This window comes from Carassius gibelio, chromosome B6 (genome assembly GCF_023724105.1).
Source record: "Carassius gibelio isolate Cgi1373 ecotype wild population from Czech Republic chromosome B6, carGib1.2-hapl.c, whole genome shotgun sequence".
In the NCBI taxonomy this organism is placed as follows: domain Eukaryota; kingdom Metazoa; phylum Chordata; class Actinopteri; order Cypriniformes; family Cyprinidae; genus Carassius; species Carassius gibelio.
This window is the reverse complement of record NC_068401.1, coordinates 7,601,454-7,627,326: the sequence shown is the minus strand read 5'-3', so window position 1 is coordinate 7,627,326 and position 25,873 is coordinate 7,601,454. Positions and strand designations below refer to the sequence as shown.

Sequence of the window (25,873 nt, the reverse complement as noted above, 5' to 3'; positions counted from 1 at the left end):
GCCTTCCTTTTGTTTTCCTGTACCATTTGGGTGCTCTCCAGTACATCCGCAAAATGAGACTTCAGATGGAAAATAATTAAATGGTAATTGGTGATCTAATTATACTGGCTTTGACTTGCCAAGCAACTATGGAAAACAGAAGACAAGCTGCTAAAAAAAAAAAAACGTATCAAACAACAACAAGAAAAAAAATCTGCAGTTTAATTATGGACAATGAAAAGGTCAGATTGCTGATGAGAACGCTTAGTGGCACCTTCGATCATAAACTCGTGGACGCACATGTGCACGCACAAACACATAAACAACTGTGGCCTGAGGCGAAATCTCTCTTAAAATGAGCTGTTGATAAATATGAATGTTACTGGGGCAAGATTAATGAGCAGAATATCATGCCGCAAAAACATCTAATTTGTTTATGAGTAAAAACGTGAATTTAAAACAAAACCCACATTCCAACATTAGCCAAGTAAATGACCAGATTTGCAAAATAAATGTCAAGGCTTTTAGTACAACTGTGCTGTTGAGTAAAACGTCACCAAATGGAATCTGTAAACACATTTCAACTAAGATTTAAAACTAAGAGGTCTGCGCTACATATTTGAATTATTTCAAAGTTATCATTGTAAAATTAAATAAAGGCTTCTTATAATAAAGCATACAGTACACAGTACACCTCATAAATAGTATTTCTTTGTAAGGGTCCTCCTCTCCATTCCAAGCTGCTTCCCCTCAGGTCCCGTGGGGAGAGGTAGCAGGATAACACCACTATCAGTATCTGAGACCAATTTTCATACACTTGCATCACCATGTCAGATACCTCTGTACAAATGCTAATCCAAAAAATCAGCATGTGACAGAGGCAAAGCTCCATTGACTGAACTATTGTCACCCGTCGTCCCAGGACACTGTCTATGGGCTCCTGAGCATCACGGTGCCCATGAGCAGTAAATAAATGACTAGCAGAGAGGAGAGAATGTGACCGATCAATGATCAAGTTAAACAATTTTTTATGGATTGTGAACACTTGTTCTCCATGAATTATAGTAAAAATTTCTTAGGGATATGTTTTTAACTTCATGAACAGATACAACCTAAAACATGTTTCAACAATGCTGGAAATTCTTAAATAGAAATGTGAGAAAAGAGGTGCAACATTTTGCATGTGAAAAAAAAAAAAAACCTTGCACCAATTCCATATATTTCCATATAGTGTGTTAAGTATGCAAGTATTAGAACTAACGACTAACATTTGCATTTTAATTTAAAACTTTATGTAAAAAAAGTTTTTTTTTACATTGCTTGACAAACATGTTTGATTAAAAGACAAACAACTGTGACCAGCATAACACCAAAGCATGCAAGGTGCACACCTCCAGAGAAAATACAGTATATCATCGAAGCACATTTGGCATACTATTTTCAACATACTATCAGTTGGTGTGCACTAAATTTAATCTCACTGCAAATTGGGACATGGGTCAAGATTGCTGAGATGTCAAGAGTGCTATACTCACTGGCTGTGGGGCGGGTTTGGGCTCTGTAGACTTGACATGAAGATGAGTCATCATTGCTTGAAGACGCTCTTTGTCTTTTGCTAACTTTAATGAGAAAAACAGAAAAAAGGCATACAAGTTATAATTAAAACGAGAAAAGATTCCGACAGTTTTAATTAACTGTTTTTTAGTGTAACATTCTCATAGTTATCAGCAAACCAAATAAGCCATTGTGAAGGACATCTGACAAACATATGATTATTCTTGACATACAGTACATGTACTTAAATTTTGACCTTTACACTTGGTACAGAGACACAACCCTAAGGGTTTATTAGCCACTGAAAATGAACACACAAGCTCAAGCCTTCGGTCATGGTTACTTCAGCCAAAGTGAATCCACAAAAAACATTAGAGGACCTCTCTAGCCTCCACACACTCTGATCTAGACTGCATTGCCCCAAAACACTGTAAGCCTAAATAGCATTGGCAACAATGATCTCTAAGTTCTACAGGGTATCTGCACATTTTTGATCAACAAATTTAATGACTTTTAAGACCTTTTTAAGACCTTCAAGAATTAAAATTAAGACCATTACCACGGCAAAAATATATATATAAAAGGACACTCGACAAAGCTGTTCAGGTTAACAAAGCACATTTGTATTTGAGCAACAGTGCAAATAATCAGTGCATATTTGTCCTTGCCACAACTAAATGTTTTTGCACATTCCGAGTCAGGGAACATTGCCCTGAAGACGGTGCTCAGGTCTTCATTGGACGTATAGGAGTGATGTCGGCTAATCGTGTGCAAAACCCACAGCATTTCGGCCTTCAGTGTAGTGGTTGGGGAGAATGTACCGAAGGCATTACTTGTACTGGGACCCAAAGACACCAACGCGGGTGTAACGTTAGCCTTTGAAGTAGATACCGATGCTGCAAACAACTGAATGGGGACAGTTGTTGCCTGACTGTCGGCATAGCGCTTGTGCTTCTCCCCTTTCATATGTGCATCAAGGGCTCTGCAGCCCATTGTTCCCAATTGTATCGTCTTTTTGCAAAGTCTGCACCGCACTTCGTATTCCGACATTTTTTGTAACCATCCGCGATATTTCTCATCATCGAGCCAGTTATCATTAAACTTACACTTCCCCATCTTTGCTTGCGTCTGTCACGCTCATAGCTGAAACACTTCTTCGTCTGTTTCTATGACAGGCCTACGGGGAAAACACTGCCCCCTAAATGAAGTATGATGCCTGTGCTATAGGCACACGCTACTTACTTTTTGCTGTCTTTAGACAGGGACGTGCGCAGGTGAAATTACGTTAGCATGGAAAATAGTTTTTTCCGATATCTTTCTTTCATTCTGCCCAGATGAAATTTAATGCCACCCAGATGAAGTTTAATGCCACTTTTCGAAAATTTGCGAAATTTAATACATTTTAAGACCTTAAAAAACTTATATTTTATTTAAGACGTTTTAATACTTTTTAAGGATCCGCGGAGACCCTGGTTCTACTTAGGACTATGATCATTTTGGGGGCAATGCAGGCCAGTTCTCCTCCGATTAGCTGCTACTTCTGAATCTATATGTGCAGCCCTTACTCTTTGTTTTGGTGTAGTATTGAAGAAAAATGTTAATACTTTATTGACACAATGACATAAAAGACTAATTTTATTTGTACAATAGCGCATAAATGGCTAATGTATGGACAGATTAGCATGCAGACAGAGAATGATCATTGCACTTTGACGCCTGGGGTGAATTTTTCTAGCATGAATAAAGGTGTTGCACATATTAGGAGATGAAAATATAGATCAAACATTTTGAGCTGGATTTGACCTCAAAGAGCCTGCATGAGCACCATAGTTCAATGTTTTAACCACTGCACAATAACTCCTGCACTTTCTAATGCTCTCTGCCTGAATCTAAAAGAGTATCCATCTCCCCTCTCCTCCAAAAACTTCCCATTTATTTCCCATACATCCCGATCTCTGTGATGCCATTCCCTGAGTATATGTCACAATTAATGTGTATTAACAAGCAATACAATAAACAAAATGAGTCAATCAATTCACTGAAATGACTGGTTGCTCACCCACCATTGTTGGTATGCCTGGATTTTTTCACAAAGTGTTTTATTGTGGTGCCAAATAGTTAAAAGTCATAAACGACTTTAAAACCCAGTAAAATTGGAAATGCAATTATCTTGTGGAGTTAGCCCCAGGGCACTCCATATATCTTTGCCTGGCTGTCATGCGAACATAACACATTTTTAATGACTGGTTACTCACAAATGTACAAAATAATTTCATTTTTATCCCTCCCTCCTCTATCTCTGAGCTGCTACTTGAGAGCAAATGAGCAAGATGGAGAGAGAGAGAGAGATGAATAGAGTTAGAGAGAGAGAGAGAAGCAGAAAACTTTTGAAAAAGGAAGAAAAGGAGATGAACGAGGAGAAATGAGATGTTACCTGCAGTTCCAGCTGTTGAACTACTTGCATCTGTACCCTGCACTGCGCCGTGCTCCTGTCATCCAAGGCATGTTCATTATTCAGATGTCTAAAGAGAGAGAGAGAGAGAGAGAGAGAGAGAGAGAGAGCAGCCTTCATTTTAGTACCATATTTTACAGCCATCTATTAAACATTTGATAAAACTTTCATGGTAAAATATTGAATTACATTATCTGCACATTCTGCAGGGCAGTCATTTATTTCTCCATATTGGAAAAGTGAAAATGGCCCGAGATATGCACATACTAAAATGAGAAAAAAGTAAATAAAGCCATGTCCACACATCCACAAATATCAAATTCCCCAAACACAAATGAAGAGTGTTCTAACAAGATCTCTGCATTACGGAAATAGAAGCGCTCTTTACACGCCTCATGCATAATTCATCAACTGCCCGTTTCTACGCAAACCTACAGAAACCAAGTTGAGCAGACAAGAAAAGCGCCTCGCCAAACTCAGGTGAAAAAAAAAACGATATTGTAAATCGGCAGACGTGCACTCCGCAAACCCTCCCAATTTTTTTCATTTAAACGGATTCCTCTTATTTTCGGTGGCTTCTGCAGTTAATTATGTCATCTAGATTAAGAGAACTCAAATGAAGCCAGGAGGAAAAAGGCAAAGGACAACAAGGAGAAAAGCGATGGAATCTGTCATAAACTTGAATTATGAATATAATTATGCATGATTATTTTATACCACCAAGACCTTTTTTTTCTCCCCCGCACGTTTATAACTAATCTAAATAAGTAGCTGGCCTCGGCAAAGCGGGCCAAGCTTTCCTTTTTTTTTACCTCTCCTTTTTTTGCGGTGATTTATATAAAATGGTGAAGATAAGACTCACGAGTGAAGGAAATATGATTGGAGGATTTTTATCAGCCCTCGCATGAATTATGGTTTGAAAATGCTTATGCAGGGGCATTTCATTAATCATTTAATCATAATCCGTGCAGGATGTTTGAACTGATTTCACAAATACCCTTTCATTTCACTACTTCATTATGCCCGCTAATGGATCCAATATATTATATATATCATAAATTATATCGCATCTTCGCTGACCATGTAGGTCACTGTCACCAGGCAGAGGCTGGTGGAATGGAACAGTAGAGTTTTCCACGTGCTCGTCTTCCCACGTTTACTGTCCTCCGCCGCAAATCAAAGTGTCATGCCCGGACCTGAGCAGGGGCCGAGACAAGGGGAGCCAGAACTGATGTTGATGGCCTAATAAATTCGGTGAGGTGGCGTGACATGATGGCAGCGGCGCCATTATTAAGAATAAAAGACAACATACGAGGACGGCTGAAAATATGTGTGGGGAAAACACTCGACAACACTCGTGACGGAGAGCGATTTTGACTTCGGAAGTGGAGCACTCAACCTTGAAAGGGAAATGATCTAAACATGCGTCAAAATGGACTCTGTTTTCCTTTAGAATGAGCACATAAATACCACGTGTCTTTTTGAATGTTGACACAGCGTGAATACACCTTTACAGACATTCAGAATTGATCGTTTCGTAAAAATAACACAAGGATTAGGGACGACGAATGTTTTAACATGGCCACGCTAAATCCACAACTTGTTTAAAACTATATTGCGTCTTTTCTGGCTTCCAACATTAATCAACTAAAAACAAGCCGCTTTTGAAGTCAGGGGAGGTTGAAGAGTGATCATGTAAACATTTCAAAACAACCACCCAGTTTTCATTTGTGGAGAGATAAAATAGGTACAGGGCGTCTCGCATTTTCAATGAACGCGGCTGGACGTGACATGCTTTGGAATTCGTAGTTCGCGGCACCCTGCTAGCCCCCGCTACCTCTTTTCATCCTTTGTTACAGTGGACGTTTCTCTTTTTTCCCTGTCCTCTCCTCCATTCCTTCTAATGACATGTAGAGTCACAGTGCATAATTAATAGGAAATGAAATATTCAAATGGCCCTTAATGCAGCCTCTTGGAAGAGTGTCTGGACAAGAGGAGCTCCGAAGAATGGCAGAATTGATGTCGGGAGAGACTATGAGCGCTGGCATGTGTCACTTTCTGGACTTCAAGCAAAGGCTGTTTAAAAGCTTTCTGGCAGAATGACAGCCCCTAATGTAAATGGCCACAATAAAACAAGTTAAATAGACATTACTTAAACAGTCAGCATTTTACATATCACTGAAGCTAGCTGTCCTTTAGCCCAGGTTTTAATGATGCTCTGACGCTGACGCTCTGAAAGGTCTTTCTATTATAGGGACGGCTGGACGAACTATTGTTTATTCCCAAACACGCGCAGCTGTTTCAGTAACTAAACATCCGTCTGTTTTTCCTTATCTTCTCATATTACGTAAAAGAATTATGCTAATCTACTGATTTTATTTACTCATACTGCTCATCCTTGATGGGTAAACACACTTTCCAGGATGGGAAATACAACACACTTGTTTGTGAAGGTAACCGTATGCAGAAACCAGTTTTAAGACTAATACTGTAGAAACTGTATGCAAATCACAATGAGCAAAGTGCATTTTAGTAAAAGAGAAATACCAAAACTCACACACAGGATGCTACAGGATGCATTTAGTGCAACTAAATGGCAGAACTACTGAGTTTGACCTTTCAATTACCCCAGGTCATGGATGCCCTTGACCTCTTGTAAAAGTGTCCAGATCTGTTCTATAAACCTACCTGTCCCACTGAAAAAACACACATCAGTTTATCACCGCTTCCTTTATTATTTATTGGAATTGGTATCAACCAGCATGACTAGGTATGAGATGTTTTCCTTTGAAGACATAATAAATATCCGTATGGTTTAAAACAACACCGCCGCACGTCATCGGTTGTTGCCTTTGGCTCGGCCTGCGGAGATCCATGTGACGTTAGTGCGCATCTCTCACTGTTCCTCCTCGCCACGTCGCCCCAGGCGCCCGTCTTTAGCTACCCAGAAAACTCTTATCATCCAGCTAATTTACTCCCTGATTTCAGTTTATGGTTCTTTGGGCCCGTCGGGTGGAGGATGTACATGTGGGAATGTTTAGCGCATGGACGGTTAACACCTTCAGCCTGCCAGCTGAACTCTCACCCAGCCTCGCTTTTTCCAAAAGCGTCTTTGTACAGAGTCTCCAAATGTTTTCTCAACTTGTTCCAAGCAGTTTAGGGCAGACAAGAAAAGTAAACAAGATGTTGCCATGATAAAAACACTTGTGTAAACATTGCAGAGTGTACTTAAAGAAAGCACTTCTCTCTCGCTCTCGAGCTTGTTTTCAGCTCTGAAATGCTAATTTCTCTTATTTCAATAAGCAAATGATGAATCATGGTTTTGGCCAACAGAAAAAAGGCAAGGATGTGAACCACAATCCAAAAACATACCGTAACAGATCCGCAGTCTAGAAACTCCAGGGCAGCAAATGTTCTTTCTAAGCTCTCGGCGGACAGAGCGAATACACTTCTTTATATTTTCTCCACAGGTAAACACAGATTGGAGACAGATAATGTTATTATCTGCAAAAGTGTTTACACAGTCTGCTCTGGTTTTAAAATGGCTTTAAATAAACTGGCAAGAGAAACCCATGAGCTACAACCCTGAGAGAAACACACACACACACAAGACTGTGGTCGGAGTGCAGCTGTGGTTCTGCTTACCACACGTTTTCTCCTTTTTGGTCTCGGCTTGTGGGTCTTAGAGTCGGGCTTGTTTTAGTTTGAACTCGGGATAATGGAACAGTGTCATATCTTGTTTAGAGTGGGACTAATCCAGCCTGACACACACTCACTGATCTGCTGCCCCAAGGTAAATGTTTTCATCATCTCATCACAAACACACACATAGAGGAGAGAAGTGAGACCAGGTCTTCCTCAGAGCAGGGATCAGGATGAACGCTGTGTAAGCTGTGCACCTTTAGCCTGATCTTGGGTCTAAGTGTTATTTAGGGAGTGTGGAGCAGTGTGTTGGCCAGAATAGACTAGACTTTTAACAGCATGGCCGGGTCAGGTTTGATTCAGTTAAGTTTATACAAAGTGGGCAGGTGAACAGGCACTGGTTCCAGATAAAACCAATGCAACAGTCAGTGTGCAGAGTGCTTTAAAAACCAGTGTGGTGCTTGTGAAGGTGATGCAGAACCAATTTGGTCTGCTACAGATCTCGACTATGTCACATAAATAAAAAAAACTCAGACGTTTCTACAAGCAGGGAGAGACTCTGAGACAGAGAGAGAGAGGGAAAGAACTAGAAGAGCTCTTCTTATTGTCTGTAAAAAGGCAGACAAGGGCAAACCCGCTGTACTATCAGAATGTGGGCCACCGTAGATAAACATCCCCACGTGTTTGTTTTGGGACAAAGTGTCAGTAATCACCATGGGGACTGCAGTTATCGCAGGCAGCACAGAACCCTGAAGAAAACCACACCACAGAGCAGGCAAAGAGAACCCAGCCCACACAGAGAGAGGGAAAGGGAATGAAAGAATACTGTAACGGAACACTAGGTTATTTTTTTTTTAAGAGCATACAAAATGTTAGTGAAACATTTAGTAAGAAATGTGCACAGGATTCCTTTTGGAATTTTATTTGGAATTTTTTCACAGAATTCCAACATAACCCACACAAAAATATTCTAATTTGAAATGAAAAGATTAGGATCCTTAATAACGCATAGGAATCCTTTAAGAATTAAATAAAATCCAACTGGATATTCTCCAATTCCTAAAGGGTGTTTTGATTTGTTTTGGTTCTAGGTCCCAACTGGGAGCTTTATCCTGCTGGTAATTTTAATAGTCTAGCAGGGGAACTGTAAGTTCTATGAGATTTAGTTTTAGTTTTAGTTAGAATCCTATGTGAGAAAAAAAAAGAAGAAATTCAGTTGGTTCCAAATTACAGTTCCATATCCGATTCCAAAAAACATATAAACAAATAAATTCCAGGTGTGGGTGTGGGTGAGATTCTTACTTCAGGAATGACTGAAAGTCTTCAAACACAGCTTCACACCCTGGCCATTTGCAGACGCCGTGACCGTAGAGAGGGTGACTGTGAGGAGAATGATCATCCAACGTTGATCTATAAGAAGAAAAGACAGATTAGTGTGATATCAAGGCTGCAAGTATTTGATACACAACATATTCATGCATCACTGGACTTTTATGAAAGAGGCTAAAGAGTAATTAATCTCTATAATACTGCTTGATGTAATATTAATGGCTTATCCACTAAAATATGACAACTAATAAAGAAACCTTCCCCTTCATCACAAACAACAAAAAAACAAAACACTGCAGCTTGTTGTTTTATTGACACAGCACTGACATGACCACTGACTCCTACAGGAAGTGTGTGATCATTGCAACCATGTGATCTCTGCTTTCAGCAAAGTTGGAGTTGTCAGCCTATCACAGTGGATGAGCTGCCTGGTGCTGGCCAATCAATAGCCAATTATGGGTCTCCTCTGATGCGCACAGAGGAATGCTTTGATCAGGGCAGCACGAGGCTCGGAGAGACAGCACGTCCTTTAACCCTGACCACTGAACCGTGGCCCCTGCAGTCCACCTGGAGCAACAAGTGTTTCCCACAACAGGAAGCTCCCAAATCCATCTGGCCTGCTCCCGCCAAGAGCAAACAGTAAACACACCCCACCTGTTATCAATTTATCCGCCTGCACAGGGTCGTCAACAGCTCAGTGCTGCACGCTCTCATATGAACTACACTGCAGGCACAATAAATAAAGCTTAGCAGCTAAGATCCACCTCCTTTTTTTTCTCTCAATTTCAACAGTGTGGTTTATCCGCAGAAGGGAATTTACCTCCATTTGTTCAAATGTAAAATCTAGCTGAATTAATGTGACACAAAGGTTAAGCCTATTCAAACAGCAAACTCTCAGTAGCTTCAATTATCAGGATTTAGAAACACAAGAAAAACAGATTACATTTATGAAATTAATATAATAATATAATATTTATCAACAATCAAAAATAAGTTTTATTAGACACCTTCAACAAAAAAAAAGTAAAATAGTACTTTAGTATCAATGCAAGACCAAAATAAACAGAAATTGTCAGAGCAAACAAAACCATGCCAATTTCAATTTTCAAAATAATCTAGGAAAAATCTAGGAGAAAAATAAACATATGCATGAACATATTAAGGCAACGGTTTTCATTTGAAATAAAACTTCATATGTTGAATCTATGAATCTATTTCCTTTTTAAACAAGAAACATGCCATGCCACGTCTTGTTTTAATTCCAATATGACATTGGCTAAAGCTATATAAATAAGAGTTGAGCTGTGAAAAGCTTAAGGGCTTGTGATTCAGGAAACAAAGCTCATTTTGAACAATGGATGACTAAACGGTTTTAAACGACAACTCCGAGGAAGACTGGATTTCTTTCTATACTGACCTCATTCATTCCGTACAAAAAACAACAAAAACAAAGAGTCAAAAGCTTGTCCGTGATCTTGTCTCTATGTTAAAGTGTGTAAGCGTGGTAACTTCTCTGGTTCTTTATTTAAAAATAAGATTGACTTGTATTTAAACTTAAATAGTCGTTTAACAAGCAAAGGTGCCATCTGCTTTGCATTCAAGGTTAAAAGTAAAAAAAGGGGTAATAAATGAATAATAATAATAAAAAAGTCCTAGCGCATCAAAAACACCACAAGTGCGTTTATATCCTTCATCGGCTCTTACAGCAATAGCCTAAATGCTTTCCTGTGCGGCAGTGTGGCTCTGTCCTATCATCTTTCATTACATTATGGTTTAGGATCGTATTATGATGCACCGAGCACCTAAGTATCATCGTTGCCGACCTAACGAAGAGGAGAGAGGTCTGATGTCTGGAGAGCTCAGACAGGAACTGAGCACTTTGTCACAACACTATTACTCTGCCTCACGTCTTCATGTGGGGAGAAATCAAAGACACACTCCTTCTCTAAGTCTACTGGCAAATCCCCAGACCCCCGACTCAATCCTCTACAGTACGCACAACCAAATGTCCCCTCCCAGCCCCCACCACATGTTTTAATTATCATTTGCAGAGTTGAAGATCAATTAAAAGCGAGGTTAAGGGGCTCGTTTAGGGGGGCAAATCTGATTATTTATCTCTTTAAAACAAATTGTCTGGGTTTAATTCCCCGGAGTGTAGCATTCCTAGAGGATTCTGGGAGGAGAAGGAAGTGGGGCGACTCGAGCAGGGTGACACTCTTTCCCTTTCATTTAAGAGAACTGAAAACTGCCGAAATGGAAGTCAACATTATATTTTTTTAAACCCGTCCCAGATGCTGAAATAAATAAATGAAAATAAAATAAAAGCCCACTGGGCTTTGGTCAGATAGCGGACGCCTCATTTCCAATCACCTCAGAAAGGTTCACACAGGTTCATGAGTGTTTTTTGTCCCTTATCTGAGCAGAGCTGGGTCGGGTGGACTGACACGTCGAATGCTTTTATCATATTTGGGTGTGCATGAGGTGGTTGTCTCTGTGCAGGCACCAGTGGGAGCCGATGGAGGCTGCTAAAAGCAGGGGAGTATCGTGTCTAAACATGTACGAAGTGATTGAGTTTCTCTCTCCTTCCTTTAAGACGGAAGTGAAAAGACAGTGAATGATGCCGCTGGATGCACTTAAGGTTTTAGTTGCAGGCGTCGCAGCGACTGGCCAGATTTTATATGACACATGAAACGGCCTGCGCGGTGCTTAAGACCCCGGCGGTAAACCAATCTTAGAGAGCTAGGGCAGAGCAGGTCCATCAGTGCACAACCGTCCGCCTGTTTCACGACAAGAGGGACTTGGGAAAACCACATCAATTAAAAGTTCATTAACGTTTGCGTGTAAGGGATAAGTCCACATTTCATTTCTTCTACCCATAACCTTGGATTCCAAGAAACAGAGCTCCTGCAGATTAAAAATGGTAGAAATGTGTTATGTTTTCTTGGAGGCCCCGTAGGGTGTAGTGATGGAGCACGTGTTTGCTAATAAAACTACACGGATATTAATGCTACACAGAAAACCATCAAAGCGCTAAGTTATTAGCACTGTCTCTCTAATGTGCTTTTGCATTGGAACAGTAATGATTTGGATGCATTTCCAGCACTAATTCGACAGCTAACGGATGGAAGAGAGAGGGCTGATCACCTGCTCCCTTTTTCTGACAGATCTGAGATACTCGCTCTACAAAACGCCTTCTTCATTGCATGGGTGCTAAACTGCTGTTGACATCTTCTATAATCTCTGACACAGAGCGAGAGGCAGGGAGTGAAGCAGTGAGTTTTCCAACATGTCTTTTTGAGTGTTTCAAGCCTGCTATGGCACAGAAGAATTGTGGTGTTGTGATTGAGTACTGGTTGTTTATGCACTTTGAGGAAACGAGATGATAGACTGTTACTTTCAGGGGAGTGGGAGAAAAAGAACTAGAGAAATAAAATAAGTTTGCATATGAGTAAGTGGCTCGGTTTAATAAACCAGTGAGCTGCCTACCTAGACAGCATAATTGGGTGATTATTAAATTAAGGGAACTTTTCTTTTCTCGAGTGTGATTGCAAACAACAAACGATCATTCTAGTTGTACAGAGTAGAACGTTTTACTCTTGAATTACATATTCCCCCATCTTCCCCTCAAGTTCCTTTCTATCAGAAAAAATTAAAAAGTGCTTCTAAATGAAGAATCACACAACTATGCAGCAATTAAGGGAATGTTAAACTGTTTGCATAATTCTTTGCAGGGTGCACTGCAAAATGTTAACGTCAAAACTAACAATCAAGGGTCTTATGGCCTGTTTGTGTGGCACAAACGAAAGGAAGAAAGAAGTGCTCTACACTGGTAGAAAAAAGCAGCTACACATGTATGTGAACTCTCCCTTTACCTTCAACAAGGGCTTGTTTTGCAGCACTAAATGTGCTTTCATTCGCATTGCTTTCATAATGACATGTTGGTTTTGATCAGCCAAATCTAAGTCAGATGTGAAGAGAGAGAGAGAGAGACAAATAAATGAGCTCATAGTGCCTGGAGGCTTCTCACCAGCGGTTCAAAGATCAGGCCTGAACACATGAAAACAAGCAAATGTGTTATAAACCAAATTAATCTCTTCCTTAAAGACGGAGCGATGCAATGCTTCCTACAAATAAATCTTTATGTCAGAGCTCTGAAGAGGCTTTACAGTATTTAGCAAGTGTTGTGTGTTAGTGTAGTGCAACTAGTACGTATAACTCTACTGAATCACCTGCACCGTATGTACATTCATTCAGAATTCAGAGAAAAACTGTTGTAATGACAAATCTATCTTTCAAGTTTTGTTTAGGATACCATAAAAAAATTGAATAATTTTAAAATAAACTTCACATTCCTGCCTCCATAAATAAATAAATGAAAGTAATTATTAGAAAAATAAAATGCACATACTTTGGAGCATAATTCCTATGAAATAGGCCAGTTGCCATAATAATTAAAAACTAAAGAAGAGATTTTATTTCCATTACAGTAATCTAACCGTTCTAACAGTGCCATTCTCCCAGGTGTGTAACTGGAAATCCCTGATGAACAGGACTAAGCAGACCGGCCTGGTCTTTAACGAAAATGCCAAGGTACTTAGCAGCAATAAATTAATATTCATATGCAGGAAATGCCCTGTGGGTACCTGTCCATCAATTTGGCTTCCCTTGAAGGGATTTCCACCTTCAATAGGGGCAATGGTGCAAGTGATGCCAAGAATTAGATACAACTGAATAAAAATAATCTCACACGTGTATCCTCCAGATTTCAGCATGTCTGATGTCTGAGCAGTCTTACCCCTCTCTCTTGAGCGAGTGGCTGACGTACTGGCCGTTGGTGGATCCATGCTGGTTGTGGTTTTTGAGGGGAACGGGGGAAGGGGACGACAGGTCCAGACCCCGGTGACCGTTATTGGGCACGCTGTTCTCCTCCTTCACATGGCTGTTTGTCACCTCCTTCCACAGCTGCTGCAGTTCGGCTGGAATCATGCCTGCCACAAACAAATTGGATAATTAAATCAATTAACAGCTAATCTGGTTCTACTCATGGCATAATTAAATAAAAAACAAGGGCTCAGTAAACAAAAGGGGGCATTAATTATTCCACTACAGGCTGATACGAGGCGCCTGCCCTCTCGCTCTGCCATTCTCTTTCTCTCGCTTGCTCTTTTTCCCTTACGTGCTACGCGAAGCGTGTTTGTGTACAAAAATTTCCTGGCATTCACACACATTTCATGCTTGAAGTAAATAATTAACATACAGACAAGGCATGAAATCTGAATAATCACCATTATTCCTCTGACAAGGAACTCAGCCAGCTCTTTCTCACACACACACAAAACAAGACCACGAAAACATCCCTCTCCGTGAGAGAGAGAGAGAGGGAGAAAGTGAAAGAACGAACAAGCCCCCAGGGTAATACTCTCGAAAGCATGTTAATGTGCAAAATGCTTAAAGTTTTGCACCGCCTCCAATTGACATAGACGACTTAAACCTCATTTAACAAGTCAAGCACACTGCGGCTCATGCGTCCTTTGAAAAAAGAGAGAAGATAAGTGGGAAGAAAAATTGCTTGAAGACAAGATGTTGCCTCAATGCTGTGACAGACGCACAAACACTTACATCACACCCATATACGCAAAGTGTTTCATGTAGCTGACTCTACAACTCAGCACTACCAGGATGAGAACTATAAGAAGGAAAGAAAGAAAGGGCTATTAAAGTAGTCCACTTGAGCGGCCACGATATTTAGAAGTGTTTAAATATTATGGCATGATGCTGAATTTAAAGATAATATATATATTTTTTTATGTTTTTGAAAGAAGTCTCTTATGCTCACCTGGGCTGCATTTATTTGATACAGAATACATTTTTTTATAAATAATAAAATTAATATATATATATATATATATATATATATATATATATATATATATATATATATATATATATATATAATATATAATATATAATATATATATATATATATATATATATATATATATATATATATATATATAAAATTGGGAAAACTGTTACAACTAAAGCCGAACTTTTTTCTATTTTAATATACATGTATATTAAATTGTCATTTATTCCTGCAATGGCAAAGCTGTATTTTCAGCATCATTACTCCAGTCTTCAGTGTCACATGATTCATTAGAAATCACTCTAATTTGCTGATTTGGTGCTCAAGAAACATTCTGAAAACAGTTGTGCTGCTATATATTTTTGTGGAAACTGTAATACTCTTTTTTTCAGCATTCTCTGGTGACTTATAAGTTCAAAACAAAATAACATATTTGAAACAGATCTTTTGTAACATGCAAAATGTCTTTACTGTCCCTTTTGATTAATTGTGCCCTTGCTGAAAAAAAAGTATTATTAAAAAAAAGAAAAAAAAAAAAAAAGAAAAAGTGACCTCAAACTTTTAAACCGTACTCTATACTATAAAGACATATACAAATGTATGCATTTAGACAAAATCTAAAAAAGATAGAGACGGGGATTAAGAATGGAACTCTGAATGGAACGCACACACTGTGTGACTTTATAAAGTTCTTTATATGTTCTTTGAAATTAAATGGGAAGGGGCTGTTTTGGGTGGTGGGGGATCAATCGCTTAACATTGCAATTAAATAGATTTTCGAAATGAGTGAAAGCAATTTTTGTCTTGGTTATCTTCATTTGTCTCCTTGTTTTCCCCTCCCCCTCTCGCTCTCTCATTCTCTCTCCTTCATAATAATTCTCTTTACAGATACTAGAAGTGGCCTCTTTCAAGCACTCCGGCGTAATACATTTGTGCAAGAATCGCTTAGTCTTAATTTATTCCTGTTGTGGCCAAATAAAGGCGAGGTGAAGATCTCAATACGATCAGCAGAAAATATTTTTAATTTGATAAGCTACTAAAGATTTTAATTATGCCAGTAATGGAGAGCAGTAAGCTAATGAGGCGGCTAAGACTCCAGAGAGAGAGACAAAGAGATAGAGCGAGAGAGACTAAAAACTGTGAAATGAGTCTGGTAGGACTGCCATAAATTCACACGCGTTCGTTTGCATATAAAAGAGCCAGCGGAAATTATTGCAGGACGAATCAATAACCTTCCCACGTGCCACGTGGCATCTTTCGCTTCCTTGGGCTTTTTTTTGTCATCTTGCAGTGTTTTAACGTCCTCGTGAAACTCTGACAGCGGTCTCTGAAGATGTTGACTCGCTTGCTTTTTGTCTTTGCTGTTGTCATTGCAAGGGAGGGAAAACTTGTCCGTGTGGATTCAAGAAGGTCATGGCACTGGTGATTGTTTTTGGGTTTGGACATAGAGAGGAACAATCATTTTCCCCCCACTTGGAGCGCGGTGACAGTGTGCGATGTATTTTTAGCCGACGTGCTTGACAGGGCGGCCCTCTCTCCCTCAATTACCCACAAGTCCAGGTGACCCCGACACCACTGTTTACTGAAACGAATCCAAGCCGGAGAGAGGAGGGGGAGCTGATGAGAGGGCTAACGGAGTGGGACGAAGCTGTCTTGTTGTGTCTGACACCCCCCATAAACCTTTTTCCTCTGCAGGTCTGTATCTCACTCTAAGTCTTGGTTTCCATTCCCCGTCTCTCTCTTTCCCACAGATGTATCTCTCAAAATCGTCTGCATATATCTTTGCCTGACCTCTCAACCGATCTGGCAAACGTCACGGCATTATCGCTATTTAGTAGTGGATGATGGATGTGACGTTCCACAGATAGCACACGGCATTAAAACAGTTCTTTGTCCTTAAATCCGTCTTGCAAACTCCAGATCGCTTTAACAGCCCTAAAGTCATTTTTCAGCCACGCATCTCCTCTCATTAAAAGCCAAAGATACACACTTGCGCTTTTAAAAAATGGATGTCATTGAGACGTTTGACTGATCGCCGGCGAAGCAACTCAATTTTTACCGCAGGAGGTAGCGGCGACACCCAGACAGAGGCCCCGAACTCTCGCTTCAACCTTTTCCTGTCCTTGTACCCCGGTACCCTGGTGACCGTGTTCGAGCAAGCGGAAAGTTGATTTAAGGTTCACAACCACATTAGTTGTGGCCCATCAGCAGCCCGATAAAAAATGCTGTCGCGCGCTGGGGCCACGGAAAGCGGCAGCCACGTGTTTCTCAACGAGCCCGCCGCTACGCCACTGGGGGCAAACTGACACTACTATTAGTTTATTGTTCTGTGAGGCAGAGATATTCTCTCCCTCCAGTTAAAGGGGCTATGATCACTGGGGCCTTTGATATGCAGCCCTAAGGCCTAAAATATGTTCCTCCCTAATGCTACAGAAGCTATTAAACAGTGTCGCACTGCCAGTCGATCAATCACTGCCAGTGAGGCTGGACGAGGGTCCGGAGTCCCCTGATGGGTCCGTGCACATCACGCTTCATGCCTGGTCACATTCACTGCTTTCATATTAGTTGCAAATTTGTCTTGTCGGTGTCCTGTGGCACTTGACTAGACAACTTAACTAATGTGCGGCTAGGGATGCGAATGAACTCCAGAACTAGAAGGATTCACAACATGTGTGTAGGACGACACAGATTTGGATGAGAGTGGACTAATAGTGTGGAAGATGAGGGACAAACACACATCCGACTTCAAAGTCAAAGCAGAAGACTAGGCCTCTTCTGCTTAATTCAATTGTGTTAACATAAAATTGAGTTCTTCACGAATGTGATTCACTCCCAGCCCCCGACCCAAAAACAGAAAACAGATATTTACTCTGTTTTATCAAGTATAATGTTCATTTTCCCACCAAATTTCAGCAAAATGCTGAAAAAGTAAACAATAATGATAAAAAAACCCAAAAATGCTATTTATTTTTAATTTTTATTAAATTCTTATAAAATGATAAAAAATTCTTCAACAAGTCAATATAAAGACTCAAAAAGCCCAAAAAGAAGATTTCTTGTTCCAGCTATCAAAGGATCCACAGTTACTCCTGTATTGCATTCACACTCAGAATGACTATTTAGGGGATTCACTCCATATTCAAATATGGTTGTTACTCCCAAAAACTGTGTAAGTGTAAAAATATTGTACTCCTAATGCATTGTGTACGTGGCACGAGAGAAATGGTTTAACTCTACAAAATACAACTCATCTGTCTGCATTTCTTGAATATTTATCTGTTTTGTAGGTTTTCTCACACTATTACTCAAACTGCTAAATCCACTTTTTTTTTTTTACTAGACCCAGTTTATGATTTTATCTCCTCCAACACATTGTTATAATTCATAGCAGACTTCAGTTGACCCTCTCCAAAACATTAAGTCAAAAAGTCCAAAAAGTGATCCAACCTCGAATACAACGGACTAAAACACATGGTTTTGATTGAAGTCTCAGATGTCTGCGTTGTGCCAGAATGCTAGCTTGCATACTTGTAAACAGTCTTTTAAATCTAGTAGAAAATAACTGGATGTGCCTGGACACTAAATGTAAAGCTTTGATGTAAAAAGATTTTATTCAAACATCAAAGATAGAGGGTCTGATAAATAAGACAATTTCAGCCCATGTCACTGGCCGGGTAATCTTCCTTAGTAGCTTGCCCAAGCACATAATCGCCACACACACATAAGGAGGTAACATAAGTTATCGCACCAATGCTACTTAGCTAACTACTGAATTTTGTAGATTACATCTTGCGAATGTAAAACTGGGCTGCTGGAGCATGAAAGAATGCAGTGGAGTGTGAAAGAAAAAAAGGCCATCAATAACTTTTAACAGTGAAGCAGAAAATGTGTAGGACACATACACACAAACACACACACACACACACACACACACACACACACACACACACACACACACACACACACACACACTGACAAGTGTTTTAATCAGGGTTTGAAATTACCCCCCATGCAAGCCAAATTTGGCCCAAGTTTTACTGTCCCATTCGACCTGTAAAACATCTCAGGTTGACATCTGACAAGGAACAGTGTTGCTTAAACAAGTGCACTTGAAGAAACATACTGTATTTGATTCTATTGATGAATTAAAAAAAAAATCTAATCAGAGTGGCTGATTTTGTATACTTTTTTGTATTCAGGGCTGATAGTGAAAAAAATTCCTGAGCCTGAACTTTTTTTCCTTGCCCCCCGAGAGGGTATTATGTATGCGACGCACTTTTAACACAACTTGTTGGCCCCTGGGCCCAAATATATAAACAGCCTAAGTATGTATAACCCTGATCATCATTATTGACAAGTGGCTCTTTTTTAGATATTTTCATATTTGCATTATGCCCTCAGTATTATTCAAGAAAACACAGCATTTTCTTCTCAATATGTTCAGTGCCTACATTGACCTTATTAGCCCATCTTAGTACAATCACTGGAAGTAAATGCTGCAGATGCTACAGTCATACCAAGACAGGTCAGTAAGTGCCATTACTTACGTTTGGAGTTGAGAAATATGAGACACAATTGCAAACACCTTCGCGCATGGAGCATTGCCTTAACCTGTATCAATCTATTTGACAAAGACACGAGGCCCGCCCCTTAACTACTTCTGATTGGCTCATGAGTCGTTGAGCGTTAAAGCTGCTCTCTGACCTGCGCATCTCACATCTAAATGACAGATCAGTACGACGACATATAGTGCCATGTAAAAAAATATATATATATATTTAATAAAAAAAAATCTAAGTTTCCGAGATAAAGTCGAAACTCCGAGATTAAAGTCGGAATATTCAGAGAATAAAGTCGAAATATCTAACCTCTGCAAAAAATAATAATAATATTAATAATAAAAATAAAGTCGGAGAATAAATGTCGAAATGTTCCGAGAATAAAATACTTTATTCCGTGCGGAAACAAGGCTATGGTTGTGACGATGACGCACTTGATTTATTAGCCTATGTAGCCTACTGCTGTTCTGTTTGCATAGACAGAACATAGCAAAACGTTTAGATATAGTTTCAGCTATTAAAACAGTTCCGTTTTGTATGTATGACACATTGATTTCGTTTCTGTTTTATTAAGTTCACTTCCGCAGTAAAGAGACGTCTGCAGATTTTGTTTGTCTGTAAATACACGGTGCGCTGTCATTCATGATGAAAATAAAACTAAATGTCATTCTCCATGATTTCAATGAATAATCCACCTGGTCAACATAATGTTTTATTCATTGATACTTTTAATTGAATAATGCCTATCACTTAAAACAGTTTTGCTGATTTGTATTTATTAAAACGATGTATTTTAAATTTATATTAGTCTACATCAACTTGTATTCCTTGTACATAACAATGAATGTGTCGGAGGGTAAGGGGATATTTGAATTATTTATGAATAAACTAGTGTATTCTAAATCAGTGACAAGATCCTTAATAGAAATCTCCACTTTGACGCGAGAAATGCATCTTTACAGATATAATGAAAGAGTTTTTGGTTTGATTTTTTTTTTTATTTCGTTAAGCAATAATTTAAATCTCCCCATCTATGTATTTGATGTTGGTAAGGCATGTATTGTTTTGAGGATAATTCGTTTCTACTGGATAAAAAAAAGTGCAAGTGACGACTTTTGCGCCTCTGTATTGCATTGTGCAAGCTTCCACTCTCCGCACAAACCATTGGATATGCGCCTATACCTTATGTATATCTGACTAATAAAAAATCTTCCCATTACAACTTAATTAATAAAAACAGAAACGAAATCATTTTGCCATACATACAAAACGGAACTATTTTAATAGCTGAAACGATGTCTAACATAACAGCACATATTCTCTTCCGTGCTTTTAAAAACAGACATCAAATAAACATTAGACAATCTTTTTTATTATTATTATTATTTTTATTATTTTTTTAACATGGCACTAAAACGCCGCCGTAGACCAATATAACCAACCTGATTTTTTTTTTTTTTTTTTCCGCAGCCACAGTAGCCTACGCCGGAAATCCGGCGTGGTGCCGGAACGCTATCACCCCTGTGTATTGTATTGTATTGTATTGTATTGTATTCGGTACCAACAAAATTCAAGGATTTCTAAAACTATTATGGTTACCCAATCAGGTGTATCCACTCTCTTGGACCAATACTAGACAAACAGGTTCTAAACTAGGAAATAATCCACCCTTCACTGCCAAGCACACTTATTATATATGCATACAATATCTTGTGTTCTGCAGTAGAAAATCAGCATGTGTCCTGTCCTGTTTTTCATTACTTTCCACTGATTGGGCCTTTCATGCAATGTTCCTTGTGTAACTACTGCTCTGAGTAGTCATTCAATCACTTGTTAGAGTAATAAAATTGTTTTTTTTTGCCAAGATGGCCTCCTGTTTGACACTAGCCTGTGGCTTCTCATTGTAAAGCATCACCTCGCCCAGCCCCAGGGCAACGTGGGTATGTTGAGTGGCTCAGCTTTCTGACTATGCCCTGATCAAACAATAACAAGACTGAACAAACACAGTTTGTATTTGCGTGTTACCCAAGCACCCCCTCCCCAGCCTTCATATGGCCTTATCTTGTTATGGACTTGTTTGTCTTAGCCAGAGAGGGTACAGTCAGCTTTCGAAAGAAAGAAAACAAAACTCAAAACAAAACCGGTATGAATGCAGTCTTTGTCATTCTCTTGCTGCTCCTTAAGTAAATATGACAAGGAAAATAAAGCAATACACCTCCTGGAAAAACACCTTTTGACTCATGGACTGCTTGTGAAGTGATTAATCTTCCACCAGTTTAGCGGGTTGAGGTTAGAAAACAATGGTGCTAGTATGTTTAGGGGCTGAAGGGGAGCCAACATAAGACAAAAGAGATAAAACAAAGATATACTGTATGCATATGTGATGGAAGAGTGGAAAAGAAAGAATAACAACAAAAACTATCATTTACAAAGAATATAAAGGCCTATTCCAATTTTTTTAAAACATATTCTGACTATGGGAAACAAACAAACAAATAACCAAAAAAGCCATATCAGGCAAGCAGTGTAATAAGATGTGATATTTTTTGGAGGCTGATGGAAATTTATGTTCACTTGGTCCACACATTTTCCTGCACTAAAAAAATATGTTGTCCTCGAAGAAGTTTTTTGGTCATTCAAAAACAAAAATGTATTCCTATAGACCTGGTCATGTGGAGTGCATTAATTTGCCCTGAAATTTAGCAAAACATAATGAAGATACTCATAAAAAATAGTCCATACATTTATATATCTATAAATATAATTATATAAATAAATATAAAAAACCACATTTTTAACCCAGATTTAACAAACAAACAAATTAGAAACATAATGGGAAACATAAAAATCCATAGCAGGCAAGCAGCGTGTGAACAGAAGTGATGTTTTCTCGGAGGCAGGAGAAAATCCATGTTGTAATCATGTGATTAATGTTATTGAACTTTTCATATGAATTTTGTCTGCAATTTCTGTTGCTTGCTCTTGGTGTGAAAATCCTCCTAAGGGGCGATGGAAGTGTCTGTGCTTACCCTGAGTGAGGGAGTGCAGGGGCAGAGTCTGGTTGGGCTGAATGGACAGCAGCCCTTGTCTCTGCAGGCTCAGGAGATGCTGCTGCTGGAGCTGCTGAACCTGGAGCAGCTGCTGCTGGAACGCCAACTGCTGCACAGACACCTGCCGAGGGAGACGGCGAGAGGATGAGAGGTCTACATATCATCCCCACACTCACAAACAATTATGTCAACACGTGCACAAACATGCTTATTCACTCAGGACTGATAAACGCACACACACACAAACACGCATGCACGCACACAAAGAGATGTGGACAGGTACATTCCCACATTGCAGTCCCATCTTAATTAACAAGGAGTCGGGGAGGCTCATGACAAATAATGAAATGTTGTTAATCATTCCTAATAAGAGCCACAGGATTTTAATTATGGCCATTCATAACTCCACAAACACCTGTGACTGAAAGGAGCTCTGTAATATTCAGCAGCGTGTAAGTGCAGAGCCAGGGGAGCCAACCGATTGTCTCCTTTGGATAAATCAGGGCTGTGAAGTAACGGAGAGCTGATATATATATATATAGAGTGATTCATTTTCTCATACTGCATAAAATAATTTCTGAGTCAGAGAAAACTAAACATAGATTGATGATTTTTTTCTTTATAATGTGAAATGTGCAAACGTACACAAAATAAACAGGATTATTTTTATGCATTTATTGCATTTGACATAAGTTTATGTGATTTTATCTAGATAGAATGTTTAACACTTTATTAAACTGACTATGACATGTATCGCAGTGTATATCATATCACGATGGAGTTTGGGTTAAGTGTCTTCTTTTGGAGACAGATGGCAATATATCACTTACTCGCATCTGGACAGATGGAATGGAGTTTCATGAAAAAGGAAAGTGGCAAAGGACTGGGGAAATTTTGAGAGGAAGAAAGGGGAAGGCTAGTAAAAGTGGAGGGGAAATAGGGAGAAGAGGGTGTTGAAAGACAGAAGGAGAGGGAGGAATGGGCGAACGAACTGCTGCGTCGTCAGAACGATAAATGGAAGGAAATTAGCTAACATCCCCAATCGCCTCTCAGTCAAAACAAATGGGCGATGTGATGAAGATATGGGGCTACTGAACCCTCCCGTTGACCCCTTTCAACACTAGCACTGTTGTTTATGACCTCTTCAGTGCATTACGACAATGGCTAAACATCCGCTATAATCATGGGACGTTCCTCTGAAGGTTTCTGATGGCCAGAGGTGAAAAACAGGACCCCGAGGGTCACGTGTTTGTGTGTATGCGTGTGTTTGTTGGTACATTAAAGAATAAACGTGGCTTTGCCAAGCTGTGCCGCACCCTCTTTCCAAACACAGGATGCTTCACTTTGTGTTTACTTCTCCGAACAGAAGGCACACAAAAAAGGTCCCGCAGCACAGGCATGGACAGGTCAACCTTTAGACCCAGAACAGATCTGAAACAGCCTGATAAAGTGCTCGCTCTCTTTTTTCCTCTCTCATTCATGGTCCACCCATCCTCATCTGCCTGTCACGGGTCTGTTTCTTTTTCTCTCTCTCTCTCGGCTCAAACCCTGATCACGAGGCTTTAATGTCAATGGTTGGCGCGGTGGTAGTGCAACATATGCAAGCTGTGGAGCTCCCACTGAGAAGCAAGGTTCGGTTCCAGGTCATGTCCTGATCACAGTACCATTGTGTTTTCTTTCACCATCAGGACAATTAAAAGCAAAAAGTTGATGGTTTTGCTGTAACCTTTATAAGGTTTAAAACACAACACAAAATAAAAAAACTGAGAGGATTTAATTGAATTGTGAACAAATGGCTTACATCAGCAAAAAGGTAATTCTGAGAAAATAAAAAAATTCTGAAAGACTTTTTATATAAAAAAAGTAAATTAAGCATATTTAAATATGTATGAATAAAATATACGGATTAACTGTTTAAAGTCACTGTGAAAACAAAACTGACAATTCTTATTGTTTATGGAATATTGCAGTTTGTATTACACGTGATTTATCCATGAAATTCTTGTTTAAAATTAAAATAAATTCCCTCACTGAACAATCCAATCAATTCCTAAAGGACAAAAAAGTTCCGTCCAACATTTTTTTCTCATTTGAGGAAAACATTTCTCTCAAATATGTCACAATAAGGAGGAAAACATGACTGAACACAAACTTCTGTTTCACGCGGACTTAAATTGTAAAAAAATTGGGTGCTAACCTCTTTACAATAAGGTTAAATTCATTTACAATAATGCATTAAGTATCGTATTATTATTTTATAGCATTTATTAGTCTAATGTTCTTTTATAAAACTTGTTATAATTTAAAAAAAAATTACATTTAAAAATGTAATTATAAACATATAAAGTATAAAGTATTAGATCATGATAGCTATTCCATGTTAATAAATTGAACCGTATTATAAAGTGTGTTCATTTCCATCTGTAAATCACCCTGCAGGAGAGCCTGGGCCACTCAAGATCTTCCTCGGCACACGAGCACGAGTCAACCTAATGCCGGCCCGGCTTGCGAACGGGAGGTTAACTCGGAGTGGCACGCGAGAGAGGCGAGAACAGAGCAGATGACAACATGATCCAGACTGACGCTGGCAGGCCCTTTTATTGCCTCGCCTCCAATCCAAAGTTAAAAATCTTTGAAAACCTAAGAAATTTTGTTGTCTTTTAAATAAAAGAGGCACAAAGCAGCAGCGGGGGGTTATTGTCTGACCCCCGTGGGGGGAGTCGCTGCAACAATTCGTATTCCATCTTTTGAAGGCTGTGTGAGAGAAAGCCGAAGGAGGGGGAGAGAGGGAGCGTGCGAGAGAAAAACACGCATAGACGGAAGAGAGCCTCTCGAGGGCTGCATCAAATTCCTGTGATCATACATAATACTCTTTAAAATGGTGTTTTTCTTCCTGTTCGTCACGTTCCATTCAGCTGATCAATTGTTTCTCCTTTTGACGATTCCACCTTCCCTCTTTCAACCCCCCTCCCCTTCTAGAGTCCCCTTCCCCTCGTCTGTCCTTCTGACACCAGAGAGAGGGAAAGAGAGATAGATAGAGAGTAAGAGTGACAGCTTCTGTCAGAGGCAAGAGAAACAGTCCTGTCGCATTGATTTATGGAGGCAACGCACCACAACTTGTCCAAACTGAAGCCCCCAGTTCATTAATTAGCGAGCTGGGGGACTTTGAAGTAAGCATGTGGGAACGTGTGTGTGTGTGTGTGTGTATTTTACAACATTTGCCTTCATTTATGCGCTCTCTATCTCTCTGGTTACAGAATGAAGCTCTCTGTGGGGAAGTTAAAAAGTGAAACTCTGATTGTCTTTGAACTGCTTTTGACCGCGCAATAATCGCTTCTTTTGTCCAGAGCATTGCCTTATCCTGCTGTCATTAGAGCAGCCAGAAACACAGCTGGTGATACAGCCTTGAAACGAAGGAAGACAGAAAAAGACAAAGAGGTAG

The 25,873-nt window shown here is 39.5% G+C and overlaps 1 protein-coding gene across 21 annotated transcripts in view; it reads right to left on the bottom strand.

Moving 5' to 3' along the window:
- LOC127960111 (forkhead box protein P1-B) overlaps positions 1-25,873 on the bottom strand; it is a 181,526-nt gene that overhangs the window by 14,217 nt on the left and 141,436 nt on the right. For all 21 annotated transcript variants that reach the window (XM_052559685.1, XM_052559680.1, XM_052559675.1 and 18 more), the window contains 5 exons: positions 22,411-22,552; positions 13,752-13,944; positions 8,930-9,037; positions 3,968-4,055; positions 1,515-1,598 (listed from right to left, as the gene is read on the bottom strand). In XM_052559685.1, coding sequence (XP_052415645.1) covers positions 1,515-1,598; positions 3,968-4,055; positions 8,930-9,037; positions 13,752-13,944; positions 22,411-22,552 — 615 coding nt within the window. The remainder of the gene's footprint in view (positions 1-1,514; positions 1,599-3,967; positions 4,056-8,929; positions 9,038-13,751; positions 13,945-22,410; positions 22,553-25,873) is intronic.